Source organism: Rhincodon typus, chromosome 30 (assembly GCF_021869965.1).
Source record: "Rhincodon typus isolate 14 chromosome 30, sRhiTyp1.1, whole genome shotgun sequence".
NCBI classification, from domain to species: Eukaryota; Metazoa; Chordata; class Chondrichthyes; order Orectolobiformes; family Rhincodontidae; genus Rhincodon; species Rhincodon typus.
In genome coordinates this window covers 33285494-33311089 of record NC_063361.1, presented here as the reverse complement: position 1 = coordinate 33311089, position 25596 = coordinate 33285494, and the positions used below count along the sequence as shown (strand labels likewise).

General features: G+C 42.4%; 1 protein-coding gene across 2 annotated transcripts in view; it reads left to right on the top strand.

Moving 5' to 3' along the window:
• Nucleotides 1-25596, top strand: part of arhgap23a (Rho GTPase activating protein 23a) — a 306389-nt gene that overhangs the window by 76817 nt on the left and 203976 nt on the right. For both annotated transcript variants that reach the window (XM_048614508.1, XM_048614509.1), the window contains exon 3: nucleotides 3705-3884. In XM_048614508.1, coding sequence (XP_048470465.1) covers nucleotides 3705-3884 — 180 coding nt within the window. The remainder of the gene's footprint in view (nucleotides 1-3704; nucleotides 3885-25596) is intronic.

Genomic DNA, 25596 nt, shown 5'->3' with positions numbered 1-25596 from the left:
TTGATGAAGTCTTATAGCTGTTAGAATGAGAATACTTGTAAGGCAGAGCCAGAGTCTATGTTGTCACATCCCAGTACTTCCTGCACAACCTGCGTGTTTCTCTGGGATGCACTCTAATGCAAATGGTTTGGCCTGCCCTTTAATGGTACACAGAGCAACTAACAAGATCAATTCTTAAGGATTGGCAACTGTGTTGAAAAACAAATGATTGAGCCCTGTACATTGTCAGTTTACCGTGAACTTCAGAATGGGCATTTGTAACTTAATTAAAGACGGGCATCTGTTTGCTGGTTAAAACTCCCAAGAGTAAAATTATCTGTACTCTGAGATCACTATCTCTTATCCTTAGGATCTCCCTTTTTTCCCCTGTATATTTTCAAAAGTCATGAAGGGGATAAAAAACGTTTAGAGTATAAATAGTGACATTGGTTTAATGTCGTGGCTTTTGTATTCAGTGTAAAATCCTAGTTCGGGCTCAGCTGGAGCAGTGTGTCCAATTCTGGGCGCCACATTTTAGGTAGGACATGAAGACTTTGGAAGGAGTAGAGAAGAGATTTACTAAAATGTTTTCAGAGTTGAAGAATTATAGTTATGTGGATAAATTGAGAGAAGACTGCAAGGAGATTTGAGAAGGATGTTTAAAATCAAGAGAAGTTTAGATAAAGTAAACAAAGGGAAATTATTTCTGGAGGAAAAATGAATAGCTGAAGGCTGCAGATTGGCTGAAGGCCAAAGGTGACATCAGGAAAACCTTTTCATGCAATAAGTGGAGAGGATTTGGAATACTGTGCCAAATAGAGTAGCATGTACAGATTTAAAAGTGGTTTCAAAAGCATATTGTATAAGTATTTGGAAAAGAAAGAGTTGCAGGTCTATGGGGCTAACTGGATGGTTTTCTTCAAAGAGTTGACACAGACTCGATGATCTGCGTTATTATAGAGTCACAGAGTCAGACAGGTACAGAAACAGATCCTTCAGTTTATTTGTCCTCAACCACCACATATCCCAATTTGACGTATTTCCATCTGCCAGCATTGGCCCAAGTCCCCCTAAACCCTTACTATTCATATACCCATCCAGATGCCTTTTAAATGTTCTAATTGTACCTAGCTCCACCACTTCCTCTGGAAGCTCGTTCCATAAATGCACCATCCTCTGAATGAAAAAGTTACCCTTCAGGTCTTTTTTAATCTTCTCCCTCTCACCTTAAACCCATGCTGTTTAGTTTTGGACTCCTGCACTCTAGGAAAAAGACCTTGGCTATTCATCCTAATCATGAGAAGCATGGATTTATAAACCTCTATAAGGTTACTCCTCAGCCTCCGACATTGCAGAGGAAAAAAGCCCCAGCCTTTTCAGTCTCTCACTATAACTCAAACTCTCTAGTCGCGTCCATATCCTTGTAAATCTGTTCTGCATCCTCATGTTTAACAACATCCTGGCCCACAGAAGGGGGACCAGAATTGAACATGCGTTATTCTAAAAGTAGCCTCACCAGTGTCCTGTTCAGCCGCAACGTGACACTCCAACTCCTATATTCAATGAAGACAAGTGTGCCAAATGCCTTCTTCACCACCCTGTCTATCTGCGCCTCCACTTTCTAGGATCTGTGCATTTGCAACCCTAGGTCTCTTTGTTTGGCAACACTCCCCAGTGCCCCACCATTAACTATTAAAGTCCTGTCCTGGTTTGCCTTACCAAAATGCAACATATCCCATTTAACAAAATTAAACTCTCTCTGCCAGTCCTCAGCCCATTGGCTCATCTGACCAAGATCCTTTTGTGCTCGGTGATAATCTTCTTCATTAGCCACTACATCACCTATTTTGATGTCATCTGCAAACTTACTAATCATATCTCCTATATTCACATCCAAACCATTTATAGAAATGATGAAAAATACATGATTTAGAACTCTATTGTGACATAAGATTGTAATTTATTTAAATGTATATGGTTTTTTTAATTGTACGTGAGATGTGAATGTCAAGTCCAGCTCTAAATGTCCTGGTGAATGTGGGATAAACTTTGTTGAACCTTTGTAGTCCATGGGGTGTAGGGACACCTACAATGTTATTAGCTTGGCAATTCCAGGATTTTGACCCCTTGATAGTGAAGGAATGGTGATATACTTCCAAATCAGGATGGCGTGTGGCTTGGAGGGAAATTTGCAGGTGGTAATGTTGCCATGTATCTGCTGCCCTTGACCTACCAGGTGGTAAAGGTTGGAGATTTGGAAAGTGCTGTTGAAGGTGACTGGCTTGTGCGTTTGCTCCCTCAATTTTTGCACCCCCCCACCCCTTAGATATTAGTAAGAAGGAACAGGCAAGCTTGGCAGTTCTGAGTTTGCTGTTGTTATTTCCAGTCTCTAAGTAGTCCATCTGGTTTTATTCCTTTTTGTAAACTTTATAATGGGTTTTGATATAGCTGAGTGGTGTGCCAGACTATTTCAAAGAGTAGTTAAGAGCCAACCATATTGCTATGTGTCTGTAGTGACATGTAGGCCAGACCAGTAAAGATGACACATTTCCTCAAAGGGCATTTGTGAACAAGATGAATATTTTATTAAATTCAAATGTCACCTACGGTTGGTTTCAAATCCATGTCCCCACGACATAAACCTCAAGCTCTGGATTACTGATGCACCTGTTTTATTTTGGAATTTTTTTGCATTTCAAAGAAAAATGTACCTCTAGATATGGTGCATTATTATTTAAATATTATTGTCATTTTGAGTGCTATGGAAGCCTCTTGTCAAATGTATTGTTTCAACAACCTGCATAATTATATCATGTGGTACTTAGCTGGAGGGAAAGTAACATTTCAAGATTGCTTTCTGCCAAATGGTTTAAAGATGAACTTGCTAGGCTTTCTGGAGCCATGATTTCTTGTCAAAAAAGTATGAGAGAGTTAGTTCCTGGTGTGCTAATAGGAATTTCTTTACATTTTGAGAGAGTTTTTACAAACACAGAGAAAACCGTTAAGTGCATTTAGTTTCCAGTTCGAAGGATTTGGAGTTTGTTTTTGACTTTAAGGTGCCACCGATAGCTTGGAAAGCCTTCTGGTTTTGGTTTGCAGATGTCCTAGAGAAAGTCAGATATGTAAAACAGCTTCCCCTGAAGGAAGGAGACATTTTTGAACTGTTAACAAATAGGTTACCTCAGTGCAAGGAGATTAGTTTGAAAGTTCCAGACCAGAAGTCACTTGTTAAAACCCTGAAGGGGTTATTTGAAGCTGCAAATGTCTAAGTTCACTCATGTGAATATTCGATGCCATCAAACGTTCAAGACCGCGAAACAAAAGGCGCAGTTAAGTAAATGCTATAGTGCTGATGGAGAAGGGAATTTCCCCCGGTGTTTGAGTACTGTGAAGGGGTGCAGTTGGGATACATGGTATATCGTATTTTACCATGTTTTTTTAAATCTTTCAAATCATGTTAGATGGAAATAGCTTGGCCTGTTCTATTTCCTATTCCTTTCTCTTACGTAATGAACTTCTGTTTATTTGTTAAAACCAAGTCTGTAGCATTGGATGCTTATGTTTCAATGAAATAAAACCTCACTAAATAAACAAAACAAGCCAGATTTCATTCTGGGATCTGACTTGTTGAGAAATCATATCAACTGGGATTATTACAAACTATATACATTTTTAAAGTGAATGGTTTGAGTTTTTAACCACATTTTCTCCCTTTCTGCCTACAGACTAAAACTCAACGAGATGAGAAAAATCCCAACGAAAATGCTAACATGGTACAGGATGAAATATTTTCGTGGCCTGGTCCAAAGACTCTGCTGCTACAGAAGAACTCTCAAGGTTTTGGATTTACACTGAGGCACTTCATTGTCTACCCTCCAGAATCAACTTTGCATCCGAGCTTTAAGGTAGCAGTGACATTTATTGTATGTAATATTAAAATATGTTTCACCCATTTGACCGAACATACCCACAATAGGGTAGCATTCACGGGCAGCATAGTGGCTCAGTGGCTAACATTGCTGCCTAACAACAGCAAGGACCCAGTTTCGATTCCAGTCTTGGGCGACTGTCTGTGTGGAGTTTGCACATTCTCCCCACGTCTGCATGGGTTTTCTCCGTATATTCTGGTTTCTACCTGCAGTGTAAAGAAATGCAGACTAGGTGGATTAGCCATGGGAAATGCAGGTTTACAGGGATAAGGGAGCAGGGTGGCTCTGGGTGGGATGCTGTTTGGAGGGTTGGTGTGGACTTGATGGGTAGAATGTCCTGCTTCCACACTGTAAAAATTGTAGGATTCATGTAGACTGTAGCAGGGAATTGTTAACAGAGCCAATGAGGTAGTCATCTCTTCATCTTAGAGGTCTAGGTTGGTTTCCCGATTAAAACATGCAAACATGTGAATCTGGAATAAGTGTGTGCCACCCTGCCCCCTAGAACCAGCTCTTTCCTTCAGTAAAACTATGCATGACCTGGTGACTCCATATTCCTGCCTAACAATGCTAAACCTTCATTCCTTTCCTAATTCAAGAATTTATCTGCTTCTGCAATAAAAAAGATTAAAAGATTCTGCTTCCACTGTCTTTTGAAGAAGAAAATTCTGAAGTCTGTATGAAAACACTTCTCATCTCTATCTTAAACGGATGAACCTTTATTTTTAAACAGTGACACCCAATTCTAGACTCTTCTCCCAAGAGGAAACATTCTTTCTGTATGCATTCTGATAAATGTGTACTGTAGCCAACTGATGTGTAATCTGGACTAAAAGTCAAGAATTTCTACATAAAATATTAAAACGGTCATGAATCCAGTGGATGTAGCTAGAATTTTGTCTTTTGATTTATTAGTTGTTCGATAGAATAGGCTGTAGCTAAATATGCTGTATATTTCTGTTGCAAAGACTGTAATTTCATTTGATCAAGTAAGCAATAAAAATTCTTAGTAAATATCAGAAAAAATACATGGGTTTAAATCTTACCAGAAATCAGCTAAGTGTCATTTCTTGCGAGTTTAATGGAGGGGTTCCATCCATGGGTGGTCCTAGCAAATTTTCTCATGCTAGCTACCTGAACTTGCCTCATTGCCTATGCACCATGCCTCATACATGACTCTGCTTGTCATTTTATCCTACTCATTGCAGGTGAAAATATTGACCACTGCTGTGACCTCCCTGGAATCAGCTACTGGTGCCAGGTTTAAAGCTGTGCACATGGTCAAACACTGGCAGTTTGCAGCTGTCCTATATGGTTCCTACCAATTGCCCCAGACATTTCAGGCAGAAGCAAATTAGCACCCTACGTTGCTGATGGGAACCAGGAAGCCCTGATGGATTTGTGGTGTGCACGGTGGCTGTCCATGGAGTGTGCTGTAATTTGTTGGTGACTGATCGAGGGCTGAAGGAACAAGTGGTGAGCTGGAGTTATCAGATTACAACTGACTTTCATGTCAGCAATTGGCACTGTCTGGTTTCTATGAAGTAGATGGGAAAATGAGAAATTGCATATTACTGAGGCAAGATGAAATCATAATGAGGATGTTAATACATGCTAATATGCGCAGATAGGCTTCTTGCTTTCACTAGTGAAAATCTTGTCCCATTATCTAACCCTTGGTAGGCAAATAGGACGTTTTGCTATCATTATGTGATACTTCCGACTTTCTTATATTACTGATGTTGTTGTAAAGGGCTGCAAGAATTCTACCTGTGATGTTGTACCTCATTTGTACATCTATTAAGCCATCTTAATTATAAACCCTGCGATCTTCGTGTTGACCTAAAATGAAGAAATGCAATAAACAAACCAACCACTTCTAGCTCTGTGATTTGCTCCCTTACCTTTTTCAGCAATCTAAGATGCATCCCATCCTGGCCTGGCGACTTCACCACTTGGAGTGCTGCCAGCCTTTTCAGGACCTCTTCTTCAGCTATCATTTTATACTAGTCAACTGTTTGACACCCACATTTTCAACTGGGCAGTTGCCACCAGCTTCTAATTTGGTAAAGACAGAAGCAAAGTGTTAATTTATTATCTCTGCCATACTCTTTGCTTCAGTGAGCAGTTTACCTTTTTTTACCCTGCTTGTTTTAACACCATCTGCCATTCTTTCCTCTTAGCTTTCTCTTAGCTTTAATGTCTTAATGAAGATTTGTAGCTCAGGTTGTGGTGGAGTTGTTGGTTGGTTCGCCGAGCTGAATGGTTTTTGTGCAAACGTTTCGTCTCCCTTCTAGGTGACACATCAGTGCTGTGTAGACTCGATTGAAGCGCTGTGTTCCTGTCACACTCTGAATTTATGTGGTCCAGTCTGTCATGGTGGGCAGTCTCGTTTCTGGTTTTGTACCGTAATGGTATGTAGATGGCGTATGTTTCAACATTTTTTTTTATTGCATCGGTGGACAAGCACAAGAATTCCTGGAGTCCTGGTTTTCAACCACCAATGCAATTAACAAACATGTTGAAACAGACCCCATCTATATACCACTATGGTACAAAACCAGAAACAATACTGCCCACCATGACAGAGTGGAACATATAAATTCAGAGTGTGACAGAAACACAGTGCTTCAGTAGAGGCTACACAGCTATGACAACGTCACCTAGAAGGGAGACAGGACGTTTGCATGCAAACCAGTCAGCTTGGCGAACCAACCAACAACTCTTAGCCTTCCTTATTCAACCTTAGCCTCTCTCCTGCATTTGACAAACTCTTCTGCATTTTCACAGTGCTCAGCAGAAGTATATTCCAGTGATAAGGAAGAACTGTAGGAAAAGAGAGAGCCAGCCATGGATGTCTAAGGAAATAAAGGAAAGTATCAGATTGAAAAAAAAACACATACAAAACAGCAAAGAGTAGTGGGAAACTAGTAGACTGGGAAATCTTTAAAGGCCAACAGAAAGCCACAAAAACAGTTATAAAGAAAGGTAAGATAGATTATGAGAGTAAACTAGCTCAGAATATAAAAACAGGCAGCAAAAGTTTCTATAAATATGTAAATCGTAAAAGAGTGGCGAAGGTAAACATTGGTCCTTTAGAGGATGAGAAGGCCAATTTAATAACTGGGAATGAGGAAATAGCCGAGACATTAAACAGTTATTTCGTGTCGGTCTTCACAGCGGAAGACACAAATAACATGCCAAAAACTAATGGCAAGAAGGTTATAGCAGGTGAGGACCTAGAAACTATCATTATCACTAATGAGGCAGTACTGGGCAAGCTAATGGGGCTAAAGGTAGACAAGTCTTCTGGCCCTGATGAAATGCATCCCATGGTACTAAAAGAGGTGATGGGGGAAATAGCAAATGCGTTAGTAATTATTTACCAATATTCACTAGACTCTAGGGTGGTTCCCGCAGATTGGAAAACAGCCAATGTGACGCCACTGTTTAAAAAAGGAAGTAGACAAAAAGCAGGTAACAATAGGCCAGTTAGCTTAACTTCGGTAGTGGGGAAAATGCTTGAATCTATCATTAAGGAAGAAATAGCAAGACATCTGGATATAAATTGTCCCATTGGGAACACCCAGCATGGGTCCATGAAGGGTAGGTCATGTTTAACTAATTTGGTGGAATTCTTTAAGGACATTACTTGCACGGTGGACAATGGGGAACCTGTGGATGTGGTGTATCTGGATTTCCAGAAGGCATTTGACAAGGTGCCACACCAAAGGCTGCTACATAAGATAAAGTTGCACGGTATCACAGGTAATGTATTGGCATGGATAGAGGATTGGTTGACCAGTAGAAAGCAAAGAGTAGGGGTAAATGGATGTTTTTCTGGTTGGTGGTCAGTGGCTAGTGGTATGCCTCAGGGATCAGTGTTGGGACCGCAATTGTTTACAATTTACATAGATGATTTGGAGTTGGGGACTAAGTGTGGTGCGTCAAAATTTGCAGATGACGCTAAGGTGAGTGGTAGAGCAAAGTGTGCAGAAGACACTGAAGGTCTGCAGAGGGATATAGATAGTCTAAGTGAGTGGGCAAAGATCTGGCAGATGGAGTACAATGTTGATAAGTGTGAGGTCATCCATTTTGGTAGGAATAACAGCAAAATGGACTATATTTTAAACGGTAAAAAATTGCAGCACGCTGCTGTGCAGATGGACTTGAGTGTCCTTGTGCATGAATCGCTAAAAGTAGGATTGCAGGTGCAGCAGGTAATTAAAAAGGCAAATGGAATTTTGTCTGCGATTGCTAGAGGGATGGAGTTTAAAAACAGGGAGGCTATGCTGCAGCTGTATAGGGTCCTGGTGAGGCCACACCTGGAGTACTGTGTGCAGTTTTGGTCTCCTTACTTGAGAAGGGATATACTCGCACTGGAGGGGGTGCAGAGGAGATTCACTTGGTTGATTCCAGAGTTGAGAGGGTTGGATTATGAGGAGAGACTGAGTAGACTGGGATTATGCTCATTGGAATTCAGAAGAATGAGGGGAGATCTTATAGAAACATATAAGATTATGAAGGGAAAAGATAAAGTGGAGGCAGGGAGGTTGTTTCCGCTAGCAGGTGAAACTAGGACTAGAGGGCATCGCCTCAAAATAAAGGGAAGCAGATGTAGGACTGAGGTCAGGAGGAACTTCTTCACCCAAAGGATTGTGAATCTGTGGAATTCCCTGCCCAGTGAAGCGGTTGAAGCTACCTCGCTGAATGTTTTTAAGGCAAGGCTAGATAAATTTTTGAACAGTAAAGGAATTAAGGGTTATGGTGAGTGGGCGGGTAAGTGGAGCTGAGTCTCAAAAAGATCAGTCATGATCTTATTAAATGGCGGGGCAGGTTCGAGGGGCCAGATGGCCTACTCCTGCTCCTGGTTCTTATGTCCTTATGTCCTTATTTCTGCTACTAATGTTATTCTGGTATGCATCATATCCCTTCTGTGTCTTCTGTATTTTTTCATCAATGCACTTAGTCATCCTGGGTACTCGAGCTTTAGATATCCTATGTTTATTTCTCCTGGTTGCATCCTTTTCATCCTCACTGTTGTTAGTATATAAACTATGCTGAAAATATATTTCAGTATAGTAATCAAAATTTTTTAAATTTCCCATGCCAACTTTCAATACGCAAACTCTGCAGGTGCACGCACATCACATTTTTTTTCTTAAGTATGGTAGCAGGAGTAAAAACAGGTGGCATGGCCCTCCTGCACTGTGAATAGGAAAGCCCACTGAATAATGTGCTTCTCACATACTTAATTGATAACCCAGTGGGCATTCCGCTAGATTGATATCCCAGAGAAGTGAATTCCTACTCTGCCTGAAGCCACCAGCCATTCAGGGCTAGAAACCAAGCTGAGCTGCTGTTCTGCATCAGAAGCCTTGGCTGCTGGAGGCATGGTGACGTAGAAGTTCAGGTGCAGTAGGCTTCTGGTGGTGAACTTCTAGGTCACGGCATTGTGAGGTGCCTGCTTGGGTAATACCGTGGGGTGGGGATTGTGAAGAGGATTGTGGAAGTAAGGACGGATGATGGCTGTCAGCGGAAGCTAACTATATCAATTATTGCTTCTATTTCTATGTATGAGTACAGTAATGGTGGTATGATAATGTTTTTTGAAATTTTGTATTTTTCTAATTCACTAGTTAAATGTAAAATCACCATTGTCCCACCGGACCATAGGACTGCTCTCTCATTAGAGAGCAACGACTGGTAGTGAGTTTAACTTGATGGTCACCACGCCTCAGGCGAGATTAAGGAGGTGGGACCTTCATGGTTATCTCAGCGGTGCGAGAGTTGAATCTGTGCTGTTGTCACTCTGCATTGCAAACCAACTGCTGAGCCAATTGACTCCCAAAGTGATGAACATGGTTGTGGGAATGGTAAAACACAGACTTTTCTCAGATTTTAAGGAATGAATCAACTGATGACACTTGGTAAATATTTATGCCTGTTTCAATCTGAACTGCCATATGTAATACTCCTATAATTACAGAACAATGCTTCCTGTAACTTGCTGTGTGCAATGTGTTCTGAGATCAATTGCTGTGTAAAAACGCATTCCATAAAGTGGTTTTGTGACATAACTGCATACTTTCTAATTCACTGAGTCACAGGAGATCTGCTACTTCACTTAAATGGAGATATGCTGAAAACAGTTTATCTTGAGTAGTTATAAATAAGCAAATATAGCTGACAAAGCTTGGCAGTTAAGGTCTTAACAAAAATTTGTAGCTCAGGTTGTGGATACAGTTGTTCGTTAGCTTGCCAAGTCGGTGGTTCTGTGGTGTGCAGACGTTTCGTTACCTTTCTAGGCAACATCATCAGTGACCTCTAATCGAAGCTTTGGTGTTCTGTTTCCGTCTGGATTTATGTGATCCCCTAGTGTGATGGTCTTGTCGCTTCCAGTTCTGTTGTTTTAGCAGCGGTCTGTATACGAGTTCTATTTCTATGTGTTTATTAATGGAGTCCCATGTTGAGAAGCAGGCTTCCAGAAATTCCCTTGCATGTCTGGTGTTTGCTTGTCCCAGTACGGTCACTTTGTCCCAGTTGAACTGATGGCCGTCATTTTCTGTGTTTTGAGACACACGAATATTGGTCATGTCTTTTTACTGCTAGCTGGTGTTTGTGTATCCTGGTTGTCAGTTTCCTCCCTGTTTGTCCAATATAATGTTTATTGCACTTGCCGCATGATATTCTGTGTATCACATTGGTCTTGTTTACTATCGGTATGGGGTCTTTAGACTTTGGTAACATTTGGTGCAGTGTTGCTGTAGGTGTGTGTGCAATCATGAATCTTATGCAGCCTTAGGATTCTAGTAGTCATTTCTGATATATTTTTGATGTAGGGTAGCGTTGCTAGTGTCTTCTGATGTACTGTGTCCTCTGACTGTTATTTGTTTCGTAGGCATCTGCGGACAAAGCTTCTTGGGTATCTGTTGTCGGTAAAAACTTTGTATAGGTATTCCTCTTCTGTTCTCCAGAGTTCTGGAGTGTAGCAATGTGATGTGGCTCGTTTAAGTAGTGTCTTGATGCAGTGCTGCTTGTGTATGGTTGGGTGGTTGCTATTGAAGTTAAGGATTTGGTCCATGTGTATGGCCTTTCTGTATACTCCTGTCTGAAATATACAGAATACCATGCAGCGAGTGCAATAGACATTACATTGGACAAACAGATGACCAGGCTACACAAACACCAGCTGGCAGTAAAAAGACACAACCAATATTCGTTTGTCTCAAAACACACAGAAAATGAGGGCCATCAGTTCGACTGGGACAAAGTGACCATACTGACACAAGTGAACACCAGACATGCAAGGGAATTTCTGGAAGCCTGGTTCTCAATGAGGGACTCCATTAATAAACACATAGAAATAGACCCGTATACAGACCGCTGCTAAAACAATAGAACTGGAAGTGACAAGACCATCCCACTAGGGGATCATATAAATCTGGAAGGAAGTAGAATACCAACGCTTCGATTCGAGGTCACACTTATGATGTTGGCTAGAAGGCTAACAAAACATCTGCACACTACAGAACAACTGGTTCGGCGAGCTAACAAGCAATTGAAAGCTTGGCACTCAAAAACTGATTAAGTGGAGAACAATGAGTCATTGAAACAATTGTCTTTTCTACTTTCAAACCTTTGTACTGCCAAATGTTTGCAAAGATATGCAACTGCAATGGGATCATTGTGTTTGGAAATAGTAAAGGATACAGTGATGTGCATAATATTGGGCCAGTACCTCTTTAAATCCAATAGTCGGACCTAAGATATCAACAGTTCGAATTTTTTTTTTACTCTTGCACACTTTTTCTACCTGATCTAAAAATGTTATTGTTAATATGGTTGAAGTCAATAAAATTGAGCAGTTGATTAATCACTATCTATTCAGTATTGAATTTGGTCACCATGTAATGCATGTTTGACCATGATTTAATGGCATTTCCAAATACATCCTGGTGTGGCTTTATTTGTGGAATCTAATTTGGATAATCTAATTCTGAATTGGTACTGAAGATTGTAAATCAATTGAAGATTGTGAAGATAACAGTGAAAAATTTGATGCTTTGCTGTCTATTTTGACAGTGTAAATAGGTATCAATCATTCTGATCTTATTGCTTAGAGAAGGTGTTGCTGAAATTTTGGTTTGCAGTTTAGGAATCAAAATCTGTGGTGATAGTGTAATTTTGCTAATTTGCTGTTTGAACCATTCAAATAACAGTTGCACTCTGAACTTGAAACAAGGCAGAAAACCTTCAGGTCCACTGTTCCAGGGTTCTTCCACTTCTGCAATTGAGTGTGCATTTTCGACAGATGAATTAATATGGTCTAGATAAGCCATTTAACCAATGTTATGTTCCTCTGCTGCAATAGAAAGCACAGCAATCCTTTCTTCACTTTTCAAGTGTGTCAACAAATAACACTATAGTATTTACCTGTTTAATCAGTCCATTTTGTAACCCTGCTGCTGGTGGCATATTCCAAGCTGGTGTGCAGTGCAGTCCCTCAGAATATTTGGTTTTAGAACATTGCCTTATCATGTAGATGGAAAATTGTAAAATCATGGAGCCATGTCTCACCCTTGTTTCTCTTAATCTCTCAGCTTCCAACATGCATTAATATAATTTATGCTGGTCATCACATTCCCTGTATCATGCATGTACTATAATTTCTTGTATCTGCTTACTGTTGTCATGGTGTCTTAGAGACTAATTGTACATTAAGAGGGATAGCATGTGAGGGAGAAGGGAATAGGAATATAGAAATGGAAGGCAGCAATTCATCCCATCAAGCCTACTCTGCCATTCAGTTAGATTGTGGCTGATCATCTGTCTTAATGGCACTTTCTCCTCCATGCCACTTTGCTGCACTAATTCCATATCACTTGTGGATGTAAGCAGTCTTCAGAAACCAAATGCTTTCTGCCTTGCCCATGCTCAATGATTTGAGTTTCCATAGCTTTCTGTGTAAGAGAATACCAAAGCTTTACCACCCTCTTGAGTGAAGAAATTCCTCCTTATCTCAGTCTTAAATAACCTACTGTTATCCAGAGCTTGTGTCTCCTGGTTTTAGTCTCACCAGCTAGGGGGAGCATCTTATCTACACCGATTCTGAAATGCCCTGCAAAAATATTGTACGTTTCCATGAAAGCACCCTTACTTTTCAAAACACTAGGGAATATGGATACAATCTCCCCAGTCTGTCCACAGAAGACAATCCTGCAACCCCGGGTATTAATCTGACAAACATTCATTGCCCTGCTTTCTATAGAAAAGATATTCCCTCATGGGTAAGGAGAACAAACTATACATGATACACCAAGGTTCTGTAGTGATTGTAATGAGGTCAGCCAGGTGAACCTCATAGAATGAGTTCCTTGATGGACCAGGTTAACAGCCCCAATCGGGGAGTTCTGGCTGACAGATATAAGCAGGAGTGCCAGAGGTTCTGTTCACTCGGAGAGCTGACTGTGAGGGAGCTGGATCAATGTCAAGGAGTCTCCACATGTAAATAAAGGGTGACTTGGTGATGGGATACTGGTCTCTGGAGGTATTTCAGTGGCAACAAGAGAAAAGCATGCTCCTGAAGAAATTTTCATGCAACAGTCGTCTTTGAGTTGGGGCAAGCAGCTGTAGCATCATGCCGTATTTTGGGAGGCTTGACTTGTTGATCTTGCTATCGAAGACTGGGCCCAGAATGTGGAAAGAATGTGTTATTTTCTGGGCAAATGACCTTGGGACTGATGAAATCAATGAGTAATTCTCCTGATAGCTTGTGGACTCATAGCTATTAGGAGCCATACTTTCACTGAGGCACCAGATACTAGAACTTTTGAGTTGATGGATTTAGTTAATGAATATTACAACCCCAAGCCGCCTCTAATTCTGAGATGCTATCAGTTTTACTCAGCATTGGGAGAACCAGGGGATTTTTGATGAGGTTAAGACAACTGGCAGAGGCATGTGACTTTGGTTTAATCCTTAATGAAATGCTGAGAGACCGTTTGGTAAATGAGATTAATTATGAACCATGCAAAAGTGCCCATTGGAGTGCCCAACTGGCTTTATGATTAGAAAATGTGACAAATGGAGCATACAAGCTGTAGGGTATTCTGACAAAAGTGAACACTCTCGCCAGTCCAACTGAGCTTGAGGAACACCCCTTGAGTGAAGGCAATTGTATAGCCTCACTCAGGACATATCCTGAACAAAGGGACTCTAGTCAGCCCACAGCAAAACCAGAAAACAAAGCCGAGTCTTGGCCAAACAGTTAAAATTTTCTTCAGGATCCAGGCTGGCAAGCCATTGCAGTTGCTGCTGGTATGCAGACTCAAGACAGCCAAAAGTCCCATTAGACTTAAACTGAGTGAGAAAACTCAGACTGGTATCCAGGAGAGAGCCATTCCTGGAAGGTCCTGGGTTTGAAACCGTTAAATTGCTATGCAACATCCAAATCAAAACTAATTAAAATAAACATCTGGTTAAACAGTCACCCAACTCTAATGACGTAGATACCAGCGTGGTGTTTGTGATCACAGATCAAGTCTTTAACAAAATTTACTCTGGACTCTTAAGTTTGCATTACTCCTCAACCAGACTGAGAATGTATTCTGGGAACCTTTGCAGATTAAGGGTGCAACTTTTGTTCCTCATGAGAAGGAGCTGGTTCAGTTGCCACTGTTTGTAGTCAAAGCTTGGACCCAAGCTTGATGAGGCGAAATTAGTTGAGAAAGATTCACCTAGATTGGCTCAACATTTTTCTATTAGAAAATGACTGCCTGAGAGAAGTCCTACAGGTAGTTCTCTTACAACGTGATAGTTGCATTCTTGTGTGACCTCGCGCTATAGAAAATTGCATTGTAGGAAAATTGCTACACCTGTACAGCAGAAAGTTTGCATTATCCGAACAGTATCCATTCTTCAGCAATTGCATTACAGGCAATTTGTGTTAACAAAACGCGCATGGTAGCAGAACTACCTGTAATTAAATATGCAGAAGTTTTTCAGAAAGATCAAGAGACTATCAAAGGAGCCAACGCCACCTTGCATGTTGACCAGGAAGCAATTCCATGATTCTATGGGCAAAAGCAAAGGCAGAAATCAGAATTTTGGAAAGCAAAGGAATCCTCAAACTAGTCCAGTTTGTGGAATGGGCAGCACCAATCCTACCAATTGCAAAGCCTGACAGTTCAGTTTGACTTTGTGGGGATTTTAAGCGAACAATAAACAGCTTCTCGCAGCTGGATAAGTACTCAATCCCTTGCATAGAGGATTTATGTGCAAAGCTGGCAGGGGGCTGTCCTTCCTGCAGCTGAACATGAGCTGTGTGTACTTGCAATTGCATTTAAATGAGGATTCCCAGAAGTATGCTGCAATTAATACCCATAAGGGTTTGCATCAATATGCGAGACTGCCATTTGGGGTATCGTCAGCTTGTGCCATTTTTCAGTGGACAACAAGAGAACATTTTACAAGGTCTGCCCAGGTTGCCATATATCCAGATGACATGCTTAATAACAAGGAGGACGAATAAGGAGCACTTGACAAACTTGGGTATATCTCCCAGGTGGGCGTGTGCCTTATAAGGGAAGAATATGTGTTCCAAGCAACCCAAGTGACCTACTTGAGCTACAGAGTTAACAAGACTGGGTTATACCCATTGAAAGATAAAGTGAGGGTGATCAAAGGTGCCCTTGCCCCCATGTCAGTTCCAGAGCTTAGGTATTTCCTTTGGCCGATGAACTATTATGGAAAGTTCATACATAATCTGGCCTCTTGTCCTGGGACCTTTGCACCAACCTTTTTAAAAAAAAAAAGAAGTGTTAGTCTTGGAAATGGTAACATAGCCTTCAGGGAAGCGAAGAAATGGCTATCATCCTCTAAGGTGCTGGCACACTATGATCCCAAACGGGATCTGGTATTGACATGCAATGCCTCCCCATATGGCATTGGGGTGGTATTAGCTCACAGGTGGCCCATTGGAGAGGAATGCCCAATAGCACATGCATCTAGGATCTTGGCTAATGCAGAGTGCAAAATATGCCGAGATAAGAAGGAATGTTTGGCAATCATATTTGAAGTCAAGAAGTTCCAACAATACCTTTTATGGATGTAAATTTGTAATAATAATTGACCACAAACCCCTGCTAGGTCTACTTGGAGGACAAGGCAATATCGCCCATTGCTTTAGGCGAAATTCAGCGGTGGACTCTAATATAATTTCCATATAATTACAGGTTGGAACACTGTCCGGGAGGTCAAATAGCAAATGCGGATGCATTGAGCTGGCTCCTGCTGACAGATACACTAGTGGTGATACTGCCACTGGAAGAGTCCGTAATGGTTTTAAACTTTCTGGACTCACTTCCAGTCACAGCTGACAATATCAGACTTGGACACAAAGAGCTGGCCCTGGCAAAACTAAAACAGTTGATGTTGATGGGAGAAACCAAAAGGCCGCCAGAGACCAGATCACAGTAGAGGATGGCTTATTATTATGGGGAGCAAGAGTGATTGTCCCGAGCAACGATTGAGCCAGATACTGGCTGAACTTCACCAGGGTCATCTAAGGGTTTCCAAACTGAAGAAGTTGGTGAGAAGTTATGTTTGGTGGCCAGGATTGGATGCAGACATAGTTGCATTGGTGGGGTAGTGCCCAGAGTGCCGACAAGGACAAAAATGTCTGCCAGCAGCTCCCCTACATTGTGGGAGTAGCAAGGTAAACCCTGGACTCACTTACACGTCAACTGTCCAGGTCCTATTGTGGGCTCAGTGTTCTGAGTCATTGTGGACGTCCGCTCAAAGTGGCTGGAGGCGCATAGAATTCCTTCGTCAAACACGGAGATGATGATAGAAAAACTGCATGTAACTTTTGCAGTACACGGACTCACAGAAAAGGGCCATCGTTTACTAGCAAGGAATTTGCGTATTTCCTCAAGTGAAATGGTATTCTTCATGTAAGGGCAGATCCATACCTTCCATCACCCAATGGTCTGGCAGAAAGAGCAGCCCAAACCTTGAAAGCAGGCTTAAAGAAATAGACTGCAGCTTCACTACGTACTAAACTGTCCCAGTTTCTGAGATAACAAGGTGTAGAGCTGGATGAACACAGCAGGCCAAGCAGCATCAGAGGAGCAGGAAAGCTGACATTTCGGGCCTAGACCCTTCTTCAGAAATGGGGGAGGGGAAGGGGGTTCTGAAATAAATAGGGAGAGAGGGGGAGGCGGATAGAAGATGGATAGAGGAGAAGATAGGTGGAGAAGATAGAAAGCTGCAAACTTGCAAATGGTGTGGGAGCAAAACCTGCCTGGCTCTCGACTGCCTTTCCAACTCTTCGGGAGCCCGTGGATTCTCCCTGTCCATCAAGCGTTGAATCTGTGATGGACATGGCTGTATTGCAGCCTCGACACTTTTGCTGCCTGAAGAGGAGAATGAATTTCTTGCAACGTGCTCTGAGTGTAAGAGGTGAGCTACTGTGTGTTACGTGCTGCCCGTGTCAGAGGCAGAACCTGATCCAATGCTAAAACGCCCCAAGAGGAGCTACAAAAAATGTAACTGGCCTATACCCTTGGACTCAGAGGGGAGGGATTGTAATGAGGTCTGTTAGGTGGACCTCCTAGAGTATGTTCCCTGATTGGGGTTGTTAATCTGGTCCAATCAGGGAACCCTGGCTGACAGATATAAGCAGGAGTGTCAGAGGTTCTGTTCACTCAAAGCTGGATCTGAGGGAGATGCTTCAATGACAAGGATTCTCCACATGTAAATAAAGAGTGACTTGGAGATGGGTTAACGGCCTCTGGAGTTATTTCTGGTTATATACAACGGCAGTAAGGATATCTTTAATCCTGTACTCCATTTCTCTTACCGTGAATGGCATCATGCCATTTACCTTCCTAATTGCTTGCTGAACTTGCACAGTAAATAAGTCAGTGAGTTTGAACAAGGACATTAAGGTTCCTTTGGACACCTGTGCTTCTCAGTCTCTCACCATTTAAGATTATATTCTACCCTTTTCACTTGCCCACGAAAGTGAATAAATTCACACTTAATCACATTGTGTTCCATCTACCTTGATCTAGCCCATTCACCATCCAAGTCTTCTTGAAGCCTGCTTGCATCCTCCCCACAACTTGTATTCCCATCTAGTTGTATCTTGAGCAAATTTGAAAACATTGCAGTTGGTTCTCACATTCAACTTATTGATGTCGACAGTGAAGAGTTGTTGATCTATGACTGATCCTGGCAATACCCCACTAGTAATTGCCTGCCATCCTGAGAGTGATCCATTTATTTCTACTCTCTGCTTTATGTCTGTTGACCAATTCTCAGTCCACGCTAATATATTACCCTCTATCCAGTTACCTCCAGTCTTTTTTTATGAACGTTGAGTAGGATCTTGTCAAAAAGCCTTCTAAAAATCTAAGTACACCACATAGACTGGTTCTTCATTATCTATGCTATTTGTGGAAATAAATTACTTGCAAATTTAAATCTAACAGGTCTTTTGAGTACATGTGCTTAAACATGTATGTGTCTTTTCTCACTTGTTTTCACCCACTGAAAACATTTTTTTACAGTTGGTTCTTTGGTAAAATTAGAAATGTCAATATTAAGACAATTCAGTCGGCAGCTCAGGAGTTCAGGATTTAGCTTTGCACTGGTTGAGTTTAAATTGGATGAAGACCCACCTCCCCACTGCTTCAGTCTGTAGGTAGTTAGACTGCTTTGTCAAGGAAAACTCTGAATGGATTTCATGATTAGGATTAGAACTTGAAGTTCAGGTTCTTGAGAGTTGCAAATACAGTAATTGAATGCTTTGATCTTTGAAATTTCCTTCTGCTGTCCTGAAGGTGCTAATTAATCTTCATGCATATTTCCATGGAGGCTTTTAGTCCTTCACTTGCGGATGTTTTGTAAGCAACCTGTTCTGAGCCATTATTACACACCTCTGGAGCAGTTGGGATTTGAACCCAGGCCTCATGGTATGTTTAATGTTCTTCATGTGAAGTTGGATAAGTGATGTTTGCAACCATTTGTTCTTGAGACACAGCTGAGGCTGGTCCTCTCCTTGTCTGACAGTAATGCATGTGCATTTTATAGCAGGCTTCACAAATGGGGCACTTACTAATATTCCCATCTGTGCAAACCCATTAGGAACAATTCTGACCCTAATTGGAGAAAGTTGTGATGAGAGGCATGAGAATGTGCCTGGAGGTCACCGCTTGCAACAAGAAGGGCAGGAGATGGAAAATGGGACAGGGCCTCAATGCCTTAGCAATGAGCTTCAGAAGTAATTTGTGTTTGGCATGAATTAGTCTAATGTTATGGGAGGGGCAGTCTATTGATACTGGCTCATCTGCGAGGAAAGGAGGTGACATTAACTAGATGTGAGTAATAGGGTCTGAAAATTCTAGATGCTGCCTCTAGATCTGTGAAATTCTCAAGTGCTCCACTTTCAACATCAGGGCGCAGACAAGAGCTGAATGCCCAGATGAATGTCCACAGCAACTGTATGCCACAGACCTAGTGAGCACAACCAGTTAAACACAGTTGGCTGTGGAGCTTTATCAATGGATTTAGTCTGAACTGGGCAATGTTATGATATCATCCGCATTACTGGTTACATTTTTGGAACATAGTCAACGATCACCCAACTGTACCATTGATTATAACACATTCCAACCTGGAAACTATAGGTTAAATTGAATCTTTATAGCTTAATAGCTAATCCATGAGAGAGCAGTTTACAAGAATTTCATTATACTATTTGGTAAGCACAGGATCTCACATGTCATTTGTGATCTGAGTCCAGATTTTCAAGCTGTGCGCATCTGGCATCTTCTGCATCTCATCTACTCATGAAAATGTGGCACCTCGAGTTGGGAATGTTGTTTATACGAAGGAAGTTGTGCAATGGGTTGTGAAAGGTGAGGCATGAGTGCTCTAGTATGTGCAGCTTTGTAACAACGTCGAATGAAATAAAGAGGCCACTCTCACCTTCTTGAAAGTTCACTGAAAGTTTTAAAATGTGAAGTGCCCATGGGAAATGAAGTAGCATTCTGGATTTGGTAATTGTCCAGGGCAGAGAAAATTTGGAAGGACATTCGTGGGAAGTTAAAATATTAAGAATATTGAAAAATCAATGTGGTTTGTAACACTGATGACCAGCCGATTGTCAGAGTTTGGTACATGTGCTGAAGGTTGGACTGGAACTTGCTGCAGGTGTGTGGCGAGTAGGATCCCATTGTCATGTTCCATGTAGATACCGATGATATAGTTAGGACAGGGTTAGGAATTCTGCTTTGATAGTATGAGGAGTTAGGCAATAAATTGAAGAGCAGAATCTCCACGTTAATAAATTACTGGAATTACGTGCCAGTTGGTAGAGGCACATAAGACAGTAAAAATAATATGTGGCTCAGAGGTTGGTGTGAACAAAATGGGTTCTAATTTTTAGGGCACTGTCATTAGTGTTGGGGAGGGTGGGGACTGTACCATTGCAATGATCTACATTTGAACCATGCTGGGTCAATGTTTCAGCAATCTTTGTAGCTATGGAAGTAGGAAGGGCTTTAAACTTAACAATGGGGGTAGATGTTATATATCCAGGGGTAGTGTCATGGCAGGAAAGCACAATAGTAATGTGGGAAATGAAGGTTAGAGAATGGCGGGAAGGGATAGAGAGATTAAAAATGAGCATAGTGAGGGCTAGGAGCTAAATCTTGCGTTTTTTGGATAAGTGTCACTTTCATCGTGTTTCTTGGAGTGTTCCTCATCATGAGAGCTAGTATGCTTTCTTGCACTCATCCTAAACGCACCTCATGAGCTACCTATCCAGATGTATGGCCTTCCTTTGTCTGATATGGATACCAGCTTGATTCTACCACCTGTTGTAGCCAGAACAACTCACCAGTGCTGGGATATTTGGAATAGACGGTCATTCCTGACATCAGTTCCAGTTTTAAAAATGCCTTCATGCACTTGGACTTGTGCTGGCAATGCATTACCAGCACGTCTGGCAACGGAGGCCACCATGCCATCTTGTTCCGAGGTTGACCACTGAGGACCATGCTAGAACATAGAACAGGACAACACAATACAGGCCCTTTGGCCCACGATGTTGTGCTGACCTCATATCCTCCTCTAAGATCAAACTACCCTGCATACCCTACATTTTACTATCCTTCATGTGCCTATCCAAGAGGCGCTTAAATGCCCCTAATGTATCTGACTCCATTACCAGCACCGGCAGTGCATTCCACGCACCCACCACACTCTGTGTAAAGAACCTACCTCTGACATCTCCTCTATATCTTCCTCCAATCACCTTAAAATTATGCCCCCTCGTAATAGTCATTTCCGCCCTGGGAAGAAGTCTCTGGCTATCCACTCTATCTATTTCTCTCATCATCTTGTACACCTCTATCAAGTCACTTCTCATCCTGCTCCAATGAGAAAAGCCTTAGCTCCCTCAACCTTTCCTCCATAAGACCTGCCCTCCAGTCCAGGCAGCATCCTGGTAAATCTCCTCTGCACCCCCTCTAAAGCTTCCACATCCTTCCTATAATGAGGCGACCAGAACTGAACACAGTATTCAAAGTGTGATCTAACCAAGGTTTTACAGAGCTGCAGCATAACCTCGCGGCTCTTAAACTTAATTCCCCTGTCAATGAAAGCCAACATACCATACGCCTTCTTAACAAACCTATCAACTTGGGTGGCAACTTTGAGGGATCTATGGACGTGGACCCCAAGATTCCTCTGTTCCTCCACTCTGCCAAGAATCCTGCCATTAACTCTGTATTCTGCATTCAAATTCAACCTTCCGAAATGACTCACTTCACACTTTTCCAGGTTGAATTCCATCTGCCACTTCTTTACCTAGCTCTACATCCTGTCAATGTTCCGTTGCAACCTACCATAGCCCTCCACACTATCCACAACTCCTCCAACCTTCGTGTCATCGGCAAACTTACTAACCCACCCTTCCACTTCCTCATCCAAGTCATTTATAAAGATCACAAAGAGCAGAGGTCCCAGAACAGATCACTGCGGAACACCACTGGTCACTGAGCTCCAGGCTGAATGCTGTTTCCTCTATTTGGAAGAATGCCCAGAAGCATAGGAAGAAGATCAATTACCTATCTGCTCTGCCAGGATAAGTGTCACTATCTTCTGTCTGATAGAACACACTCTCCTCGCATTCAGGCTATCTCTGCTACTGCGTCCACCTCCCACCAAGCCTCATGTTCTACCACTGTCACAATTGAATGCAGTATTATATGTCACTTGCTCTCACCCAGTCCATGTATGGCTTTTACACTGCTAAGTACTCAATCAGGAGACCTCAGAAACCTTTCCCACCTAACCAACAGTAACAGATGTACCACACACTTCCATCTCACTCTATCCCTCCATTTCTCTCAGCACAGGAGAAAATGGCCCATAGTAGGGCAAAGAAAGCCAAGACAGGTGATTGAGTGCCCAACAACCAGGTCCTTGCTTCCGCACACCGAGGTTTCTGATCTTGACTACCTCAAGCGGCTGCCTGAGCATGCCTAAGCCCCTGGACTGATGTTGGAGGTTTGACTTTCTCTGCTGGCATCCCCTTAATGCGACTGAGCTGTCTTCCAAGTTTGAGACATGGTTGTTTGGTTGAAGCACATGCAGTGTGTTTGCCTTGTATGCTGCTGTTTCAAGGTACAAGGGTATCACAGAAAACAAAAAAATGGTGGAAATCACAGCAGGCCAGACAGCATCTGTGGAGAGAGAGCACACTAATGTTTCAAGTCTAGATTACTTTTCTTCAGTGCTGACATGGTGTGGATGGGGCAGTATTAATGCATTAGTGGATGGAGAAGTGCTGGGGGAGAAAGGGTGCTGATTGTGCAGATTAAGTGATTGGAATATGAGAATAGCAGAACAATGGTGTGTCTAACTGCCAGAGTGGAAAGAACAGATGATCCCGCTGGAGTGGTGGGAGGGGAGAGAGGACATAGTGACAGAGAATGCATGAAGTAAAGCTAAAAGAAGGGGAAGTAAGTTCACAACCTGAAGGTGTTGAACTCAATATTGAAACCAGAAGGTTGTAAAGTGCCTGGTCTGAAAATGAGATGTTCCTCAAGCCTGCTTTATGATTCGCTGGAGCATTGCAGCATGCGGAGGACAGACATGTGTTAAAATGACTAGCTATGGGAAGGTCGGTGTAATGCTTGTGCATGGACCGGAATTGTTCTGCAAAGCAGTCATCCAGTCTGTGCTTGGTTTCTCCAGTGTAGAGTAGGTCACATTTGGTGCGGTGAATGCAGTAGACAAGCTTGGAGGTAGTACAGGTGAAATGCTGCTTCACCTGGGATGACAGTTTAGACCCTTGGATGGTGAGCAAGGAAGAGGTGAAGGGGTAGGTGTTGCACCTTCTGCAGTTACATGGGAAGGTGCAGTGGGAAGGTGGGGTGCTGTTGGTGGTCAAGGAATGGAGTAGGGTGCCCTGGAGGGAACGGTCCCTGTGAAATGCAGTTAGGGAATGCGACGGCAAGATGTGTTTGGTGTGGTGTTCTGCTGGAGTTGTCTGAAATGGCAGAGGATGATTCTTTGAATATAGAGGGTGAGGGGTGAAAAATGAGGACAAGGGGGACCCGATCATGCTGTTGTGAGTGAAGGGAAGGGGAAAGGGCGGAAGCACGGGTGATACGTTGAATGCGATTGAGGGCCCTGTCAACCACAGTGGGTGGGAAACCACAAGAATAACACTGGTAGTAGTCATCACCTGGACTGGTGACTAGTGACAGCCATTGCATGCTACCTGGCTTTGTCTGCACTAAAATGTAAATCGTGATAGGACAAGACAGAGATGCTGTGAGCATTGAAGGAGGCATGCAAGGTGAGTGAATGGCAGGAGAATGAACAAATAGCCCTGCATCCTTGTCCAATCAGACAGCCTGCTCCTGCACACAGGTGCCCTTGCATCAGCATTGTGATGAGAGGTGCTGGTACACTATAAAGTGCAGCATTAAAAATGTAGAAGTTTACTGTAAGTGGATCAGAGATGTGCCATGATGGTGCTCAAAGGGTGGTATGTGTCACATGCCGAGGTCTATGGATATAGAATGTGTGCACCCAATGCCTATTGAGTGAGCCATTGGTGTTGGGTGTCTAAGATGGTGGTCAAGAGGACCTGGAATCACCAGGCACCTACTCTGATCTTCATATTGGGAATTCTTGAAAATCTGGTTTCTAGCTAGCCTATCTGGTACACTAGGAACCTGCTTAATAGTGAGGGTGATAATGCTCTCAGTGAGAATCTGACCACAATGCCAAAAAGTCTGTTGGAAATTGCTATTTGTTGCTCCCAATATTGAGAGATCATGTGGACTCATTACACAATTTTCCCAGATTTTAAGCCATAGCCGTGTCACTCGGTCTAATGAGATTCTGCCATAGATGTTAAAAGATATCAGAAAGACAAAATTAGAGGCTGTGTATCATATGTACATGATAGTACGAATAAGAGTAACCACGACACAGTCCTTGTAGAGGTCAAGTTCTGCCTTCACATTGAGAATACCCTCCATTATGTTGTGTGGCACAATCACTGTACTAAATAGGATAGACTTTGAACAGATCTAGAAAGTCAAGACTGGGCATCCTTGAGATACTATGGGCCATCAACAGCAGCAAAATTGTAGTCTAGCACAACCTGCAACCTCCTAGCCTGGCATATACCCAACTCAACTAATACCATCAAGCCAGGGGACCAACCCTGGTTCAATGGAGAGTGCAGGAAGGCATCCTAGGAGCAGCAGTAGGCATACCTAAAAATGGAGTGTCAACCTGGTGAAATGACCAAACTGAACTACTTGCATGCCAAACAGCATAAGCAACAAATGATACACAGAGCTAAGTGATCTCCCAACCAACTTATCAGATCTAAGTTGTGCAGTCCTGCCATATCCAAGTGTGAATCATGGTGGATGATTAAACAACTTACTGAAGGAGGAGGAGACCCCAGAAATATCCCCATCCTCCGTGATGGAAGAGACCAACACGTTAGTGAAAAGATGAGGCTGAAGCATTGGCAGCAATCCTCAGCCAGAAGTGTCAAGAGGCCAGTGGTACCCAGTATCCCTGATGCCAGTCTTCAATTGATTGGATTCACTCCATGTGTCCAAAAGAAATGGTTGGAGACACAGGATACTATGGTCTCTGACAACATTTCGACAACACATCTGAAGAATTTGCTCCCCTAGTCAAGCTGTTCTAGTTCAGTCAAAACACTGACATCTACCTGATAAAATGTGGATAATTTCTCAGGTATTTCCTGTACACAAAAGCAGGACAGACCCAAATCAGGCAATTACTGCCTCATAAGTCTACATTAATCATCAGTAAAGTGATGGAAGTTGCTGCTATCAATAGTGCTATCAAGCTGCACCTGCTCAACAAGAAGCTCACTGGTCAAAAACAAAGTTGCTGGAAAAGCCCAGCAGTTCTGGCAGTATCTATGAAGAAAAAAATCGAAGTTAATGTTTCTGGTCCGGTGACCCTTCCTCAGAACTGATGGTGGCTGAGAAAACCAGCCTGCTCGCTGATGCCCTGACAACAAGGTGCAGAGCTGGATGAACACAGCAGGCCAAGCAGCATCATAGGAGCAGAAAGGCTGACGTTTCGGGCCTAGACCCTTCATTTTCTG